Source organism: Asparagus officinalis, chromosome 2, assembly GCF_001876935.1.
Source record: "Asparagus officinalis chromosome 2, Aspof.V1, whole genome shotgun sequence".
Taxonomy (NCBI): Eukaryota; Viridiplantae; Streptophyta; class Magnoliopsida; order Asparagales; family Asparagaceae; genus Asparagus; species Asparagus officinalis.
Window position 1 is genome coordinate 78,611,237 of NC_033795.1, and position 7,739 is coordinate 78,618,975.

The 7,739-nt window shown below is 36.7% G+C and overlaps 1 protein-coding gene across 1 annotated transcript; it reads left to right on the plus strand.

Moving 5' to 3' along the window:
* On the plus strand, positions 726-6,024 carry LOC109831720 (putative E3 ubiquitin-protein ligase RF298). The gene is made up of 4 exons (XM_020399111.1): positions 726-872; positions 1,124-1,165; positions 1,260-3,210; positions 5,296-6,024. The coding sequence occupies exons 3-4, from the start codon at positions 1,273-1,275 to the stop codon at positions 5,803-5,805; spliced, it is 2,448 nt and encodes an 815-aa protein (XP_020254700.1). The 5' UTR covers positions 726-872; positions 1,124-1,165; positions 1,260-1,272; the 3' UTR covers positions 5,806-6,024.

The window sequence follows — 7,739 nt, forward strand, 5'->3', positions numbered from 1 at the left end:
CTGTTTTGAAAAATTATTCTTTTGTTAACGACTTTTGTTATTTCCCATGCACAACTAACCAGATACACTTAATTTGTCAGATCTGCACCGTCACATAAAAAGTTCACAAAATCTCTTTCTCTCACTTATAATTGGATAACTCATTATTTCACATATTTACCAAACTCGATACAATCAACTATATTAGTACTGTATGGATCTTATCTGGTTTGCCATATATCTTTATTCATAGTTGTACATGAAATACACAAAATACTCTTTACATATTTTTAATTAAACTTTTAATATAATAATTTGTAAACCCTAACAGTGGGGACCGCGTGCTAGTGATAGGTGCATGAGTGGGTACGAAGTGAGATGAGTCTGAGAATGTATTTATATTTAGAGTGTTGCTACAGTGACCCAAAATATGGGACCAATAGAGGGGACAAGTGAGATGTTCTCCTCCTATTGGATAATGAGTTGACTATCATTAATGATGACCAACTCATTATCCAATAGGAGGGGGACACCTCACTTGTCCCCTCTATTGGTTCCATATTTTGGGTCATTAAGGAATTTTTCTTATATTTAAGAATATATATTGCACAAAATATCCATCGTCTTTATTTGCCAAATTGAGGTAAAGAGAAAAACAAAGTTAAAAAAGAGAGAAAAAAATAAAAATAAAAATATCAAGGGGAATTAACCTCAAAAGAAAATAAATAAAAAGGGGGTTGTCTCATTCCAAAAACGCTCTCAGCATTGAAAATAAAAAATAAAAATTAGCCTCTTTCTCTCCGCCTCCGTCCTCTCATTCTTTGATCTATCTCACAATCTCATCGATATCGATCGCTCGATCAAAACCCATCAGTTTCAATTGCTCAATTTTGGTGGGTCTCGATCTTTTCAACCCATGAAACTAACCTCTGTTCTGATCTCTAATCAAAACCCATTTTTTATTCCAATTTTGTATTGTGGGTGCTCTTGCATGCGTATATAATCGTCTCTGATTGATGCGTTTTTATGATTAATTCAAGTTTTCGCATCTGGGTATTTGATTTTGATCGGTTTAGTCAATTTCAATTTTAATTTTTCGATCTGGGTTGTTTTATTTCTGATTGAATTAACTGTTTTGATGCAGGAATTTGGATTCTTAACTCTCTGATTTCAAAATCAATCTAAGGTTTGGCTAATACCCGTTTTACGATTTTTTTTAATTGGTTTTGTGTGTTAACACAAATCCATCAATGTCTTGATTGGTTTCTACTCATTGTTAGATTCTTTGTGTAAATGGCTACAATGGTTGCTAGAGGAAGTAGTCCATTAGCTTCCTCAGTCTCGGTTCAGGAAAAGGGAAGTAGAAACAAGAGAAAATTTCGCGCTGATCCTCCGATCAATGACCCAAATTTTCTCTCATCTTTACAATCTGATAACCCTAACTATGAGCTGTTCCCAATGGGCAAAACCTCTGAAACAGGAACTTTTGATCACCAACAGGGTTATTGTGATTGTTGTAGAAACCGTGCTCTCACATTCGAAGAGATTGAAGAGCAGTACCAAGAAGCTGAATGGATTGATGGAGCTGAGGCTCAGCTCGAGGAAACGGTGTTAAGTAACCTAGACATGATATTTAAGACTGCGATTAAAATAATTATGACTTATGGTTACACTGAGGACATTGCAACGAATGCTGTGTTGCGTGCCGGTCTTTGTTATGGTTGTAAAGATACGGTGTCAAATGTCGTTGACAATGCAATGGCGTATTTGAGGAGCTCACCGGATGTTGATTCTTCTTCGAGGGAGAATCCTTCGGAGGAGTTGAAGATGATGGAGAGGAATGTGTTGAATGAAATGGTTCATGTTGTTAGGGATTTCCGGCCTTATTATAGTAGGGGAGATGCTTTGTGGAGGTTGCTTTGCAATGATATGAATGTTACTCTTGCATGTACTATGGATAGCAATCCTTTGCCTAGTATAGGGAGTGAACAAACTTCAGCTAGTTCTATTGCCCCTCATGTGCAACAAGAGTCTAATGAATTGAATGCTCCAAGTCCTAATAAACCGAGTCTTGTGTTTCCGTATCCTCAAAACTCGTCAGAAGCCGAGATGCCACCTGTAGTAGGGATCCCGAGCTTACCTTGCGGGAGATTCTCAGCATCGATCAATGTTCAAGGTCAGGTTTCTGCTCTTGCTTCGGCTAAAGAAAATGCAATTGCTTCATTGGATTGTGTAATAGAGGAGACATCAGCTTTATATTTATCTCAACCTTCTGGTTCCGAAGGAAAGTCGACTAGTGGTAGGAAAAGCCATTTGGGTAGTTCGAAGAGGGATTCAATACTTCGTCAGAAAGCACTTCATTTTGAGAAGAACTATCGCATGTTTGGGTCTAAATCAGCTATAAGAGCAGGAAAAAACCACAATGGCTTGGGTGGTTTGCTTTTGGATAAGAAAAACAAGGCAATCTCTGATTCCAATGCCAAGAAGAACACAGTAATGAAGCTTAACAAAGCGGTTGGGAGTGATTCACCTAAAGCTGATCCAACTCCTCTTAATCTCTCATTTAAGGAGGCGACTCCGAAAACTCCCGTACCGGCTGCAAGCACTGAACTCTCTTTGTCTCTGCCTTCTATGAGTAGCAGCAGTGGCAGTAGTGTAAAAAGCAGTGTTTTTGAAACTGGCTTTTCTTATGCAAATTGGGATCCTGAGATGGATGACATGCTACAAAAGTTAGATCGTCGTGAAAGAGAATTGCAAGATCAGCTGCAAGAATGGTCGGATTGGGCTCATCAGAAGGTGATGCAGGCTACTCGCCGATTGAGCAAAGACAAACCTGAGTTACAAAGTCTAAGACAGGAGAAAGAGGAAGTTGCTCGTCTCAAGAAAGAGAAGCAAACTTTAGAGGAGAACACTAGAAAGAAGCTTGCAGAGATGGAGATTGCATTGTCTAAGGCTAGTGCTCAGGTGGAAAAGGCTAATGCCGATGCTAGGAGACTTGAACGGGAGAATTCTGAGCTGAGGAAGGAGATGGAGGCTGCGAAGGTTCGGGCTGCTGAGTCAGCAGCCAGTTGTCGAGAAGTTTTGGAAAGGGAGGCGACGAACCTTAAAAAGATCCAATCTTGGGAGAAGCAGAAAGGGCAACTTCATGAGGAGCTTGCGATTGAGAAGAAGAAGTTCTCTCAACTTCGGCAGCAGCTTGGACAAGCTAAGGAGCAGTATGATCAAGTCGAGGTAATTGTTTATTAAATATTATATTCATGTGAACACATAATATGCATTTGCTTTAAACCTTGCTTAGCAATTCTATTCTTAGAAATGTTTGCTTGCTTTAATTTTGTCCATATTTTGTCACCTCTTGAGTTAGAATCTTGACTAGGAAAGGAGATTACACCTGGAATCTAGCAAAAATATATGATTATATTAGCATTTTGAGCTACATTGTCGTTTCCTTCTTCTTCTTCTTCTTCTTCTTCTTCTTTTATATTTTTTATTTTATTGGTTGTTTTAAATGCTTTTATTCATTCTCTGTGTTCATCTTGGCTAGTCAGACATGTAAGACAATTGAAAAGTAAAGCGATAACTTACTCTAAAAGCATGATGCATGAACCAAATATATAAGTTACATCGATAACATAATCCTTCCTTTTTTTGATTCCTTTATATGCCTCTCTTGAACACTAAGAGCTAGCTTTTTCGTTTTGGTTGTGTTTCCTTTTTTTTATTCCTTTATATGCCTCTCTTGAACACTAAGAGCTAGCTTTTTCGTTTTGGTTGTGAAAAAATGTGACTTGTTTGTTGTGTCCTTTGCTAAATGATTTTTTTTGTCTCATTTGCCAATTATTCTGATTATACTTCCATTACCCACCTTCTGAAAAATCAGGTATCAAATAACAGACCCCTTAGGGTCCTGTTAGGAAACAATTTAAAGCGGGGATTAAGAACACGCATTTATGTTTCCAAAGAAATTTTGGACAACCATGAAATTCACTATTCAGCTTCACATCAATGTTACAGAAGGCGCTAGTCAGACTAGGCGTTTAAGCCAGCGCCTAGACGCCTAAGCGTGTGCCTAAACGTTTGGCTATTTTTTAAATTATTTAATTATAACAATTGATAAAATATATATTACATTCATATTAATTTACAAAAAATATAGATAGCAATCTTAGATCCACAATAAATCATGCATACTTAAATACTAAATAGCTAAAATAATAACTAACAATGTTATATAAAGCGCTAGAAGGCCTAGGCATTGGACCCGTCACTTGGATCCAAGGAGGTTTACTTTTTTATTTTCTAATTATAAAAATTGATAGTAAATGTTAATGCTATAGAAAGCTTAAGTGTCGGACTGGTGTCTAGATGGATTTCTTTCTTCATTTAAATGGTGGTCGAGGATGTTTTGCTGAAGGTTGGAGGACGTGAAGGCTACAATACAGAAAATCACAATCAAGACCTAAATGGTGCAGTCCACATAAGTAGACAATACTCCCCTAAACACTCCCAAAACCTAGGGGCAACTTAGGTACCACGCGTTAGGTGCTAGTTAGACGGCCTAGGTACTGCCTAGGCCTAGGCGTTCGCCTTGACGGACTAGACAAAGACTTTTTAAAACAGTGCTTCACATGGAAATGAACTTTTATATATGTAATAGTATTTTCTTCAACTCTTCACATAGAGATGAACTTTTAGATATGTAATAGTATTTCCCTGAACTTGTTTCAAATTATTTGAATTGATGACTCATGATTTTCAAGATCCATTGGTTCCGGACAAGTGTTCACAAGGTAATAACTTTTATCCCTTGTTTTTGTGTACCATTTTTTCAGTAAGTGACCTTGAGTGTTAATCTTTGATTTTTTCCCCTCGGGAGATGGATTAAATAAAGATGTCCTCAAGAGTGCACATGTAATTTGTGAAATTATTCCTTTTTCTTTTCTTTGAAACAAGGACATAAAATTTTTTGTAAAGTGGATTTTATCTTTGTCTTAGAGTCATTAAATTCCTATTATCATGTTTTTGGAATCAAAACGTGTTTTTAAGATAATGTCCTCTTGCAACCAAACATTTTTTAATTTGTTTCCCCACTACAGAAACATCATTGTTCTTCATTAGTGTTTGTCAGGTATGTTTCACAGGAAATATAAACTTGCCATATGTGGTTCATGTTTCGGATTTTGACTCTCTTAACTCCAGTAAAGAAATGCACAGAGAATATACTAAAAATATGCTTACCTCGTGTTAATCAGATTATCTTTTTTTTCTTTTCCTTCCTTTTACTGGTCATTCTGCCTCGGGCAAAAAAATTGACAGGCTAGGTGGAAGCATGAAGAAAAAGCAAAGGAAGAAGCACTTATTCTCCGCAACAATCGAAGAAAAGAACGTGAACAGATCGAGGTCTCAGGACGAGCAAAGGAAAACGAGATGCGAATAAGAGCAGAAACCGACTTACAAAGGCACAAAGAAAATATCAAGAAGCTCGAGCAGCAGATCTCGCAACTGAGGCAGAGGGTCGACTCCTCAAAGATCGCTGCTCTCAAATGGGGCCCAGATGGAAGCTACGCATCTCGCCTCTCGGACCCACGAAAGGAAAGCAAAGGCGGTAGTTTTCCCAAATTCTCGGAGTTTGAAGATTCCGAAGAAGTGCAAAGAGATCGAGAGTGTGTTATGTGCTTGACCGATGAGATGTCGGTGGTTTTCCTCCCTTGTGCGCATCAAGTCGTTTGCAAGAAATGCAACGAGTTGCATGAGAAGCAAGGGATGAAGGATTGCCCTTCATGCAGGACTCTCATTGAGAAGCGAATTTGTGTTCGCTCTGCATAAATTTAGGTTTTTTATATATAGTTTTGGACTCAATTTGAGTTACAGTATTTTCAGAATAATGTTTTCCTGGCGTTTGGAAGTGAATAATGCCAACTCTAAACATTTTCTGTCTGGGTTTAAATAGTTGAAGTTTACAATGGACTTGGGAGGGGTTATAAGTGTATACATACAGTTTGGCTTCTGTGTTGTGATGACATGAGGACTTAAATGAGTTCTATAGTTGATGGTGTTTAACTGTTTGGTTACTTTTTTCTGTTCTATGTCCATTTTGGATTAATTGCACATAGACCCCCTGTAGTATTGTTGTTTGGCACTTACTACCCCTGTAGTTTCATTGTTGCAGATAGACCCCAGGGGCTAATATTTGTCTGACTCCTTCACCCTTGGTTAAATTTAGGCAGACGTTGGCGCCGGGTGAAATTAGTGAAATTTTAGTAGATATTGTCCCCAGGTGAAATTAATAAAATTTTAGTAGATATTGTCCCCAGGTGAAATTAATAAAATTTTGGCAGATATTACCCCTGGGTGAAATTCGTGAGTGTAACTGAGGGGTAAAAGAGTAGAAAAGGATTAACCTGTGGGGAGTCTATTGCCAGAAATCAAAGTACATGGATAGTAAGTTCAAAATGTCGATAGTGACACGGGGTCCTATCTGCAGTTAACACTTTCCATTTCCTTGGTGAGTATCGGTTGAATGAGTTTTCAGCATAGCCATTAACTGTTACAAACAAGGAAGGAAGTAAGAGTTGTTTGGTTCCTGTTTTGTGTTTAATTGTCATTTGAATGATTTTTATCGGCTAAATGAGTTCTCACTGCATCCATACAGGTAAACCAGAGGAACAGGGAATGGGGTAATTTTCGAATTTGTGTTTACTCTGCAGAGTTTTAGCTTTCTCTATAGTCGTAGGCTCACTTGAGTTTACAGTATTTCAGAATAATGTTCTCCTGGTATTTGTTACTGAAAAAAGCCAGCTCTGAAACATTTAGTTCTCTTGGCATCTATGGTATCTGTTCATCATAATTTATAAAAAAATGGTCTATGTGACGAGGAATTGGATTAGTTTACATATGTCGAAGTCAACGGTGTTTGATTGTTCGGTTCCTTTTCTGCGTTTTATTTCCAGTTTAATGATCTTTTATCGGTTAAATAAGTTTTCAGTCATGAACTGTAAGGAAATAGGGAATGAAGATAGAGCTGATTTGTGTTTTGCTCCTGTACCGTTTTAAACTTTCTAAGTAGTTCCGAGGTTCATTTGAGTAACAGTAGTTCAGAATGCTGTAGAGTTTTTACGTTCAATTTCCATTTTTTATGATGATTATTCGTTAACTGGGTTTTCGCTTTTTTTTTTTTTTTTTTTTTTTTTTTTTTTCGCTTTTTTTTTTTTTTTTTTTTTGTATTCTGTAGTTTCTTGAACTTGCAGTAAGCAGTTTCAGGTACTTATGATGCGTGCGTGAAATATTTTAATGAGTTTCAGAATGTATATATTTCCTCAAGAGTGTTGCTATGATACTGTTGTTGAAGAGGGTGAAGCATACAGACTGCATCAATCTATGTTGGATTAAATATTAATGCACTAATATTGTACCTTTGTTTTAAATTTTGCTTTTTTTCTTTTTTTTAACTTATACTTTATTTTATTTTTCTTTCTTTGGTAGAGTTCTCTTTCTGATATTTGAAACTTAAAATAAATCTTGCTACGAAGTTCTTGGCATACGATTATTGACATACAATTATTTGGAAAGAACTAGCTAGTTGAATGATGTTTCGAAGCACAGCTACCGCCTAACAATATTTGCAATTGCTGTCGAAAAAAAAATTATTTTCAATACTTGTAAAAAAGTATAAAGCAAATAAAGAAGCGTGTTACTTTCGCTATTTCTTGCTTCATAATTTTAAAATTTATTTTTTTAGCCTGTTTCTTACTTATAATGCT

What these genes read in the sequence shown, in the direction of transcription:
- LOC109831720 (XM_020399111.1), top strand. Translation starts at nt 1,273, where the DNA reads ATGGCTACAATGGTTGCTAGAGGAAGTAGTCCATTAGCTTCCTCAGTC. An exon ending in AGCAGTATGATCAAGTCGAG is followed by an intron (nt 3,211 to 5,295) that starts GTAATTGTTTAT and finishes AAAAATTGACAG; the next exon opens with GCTAGGTGGAAGCATGAAGA.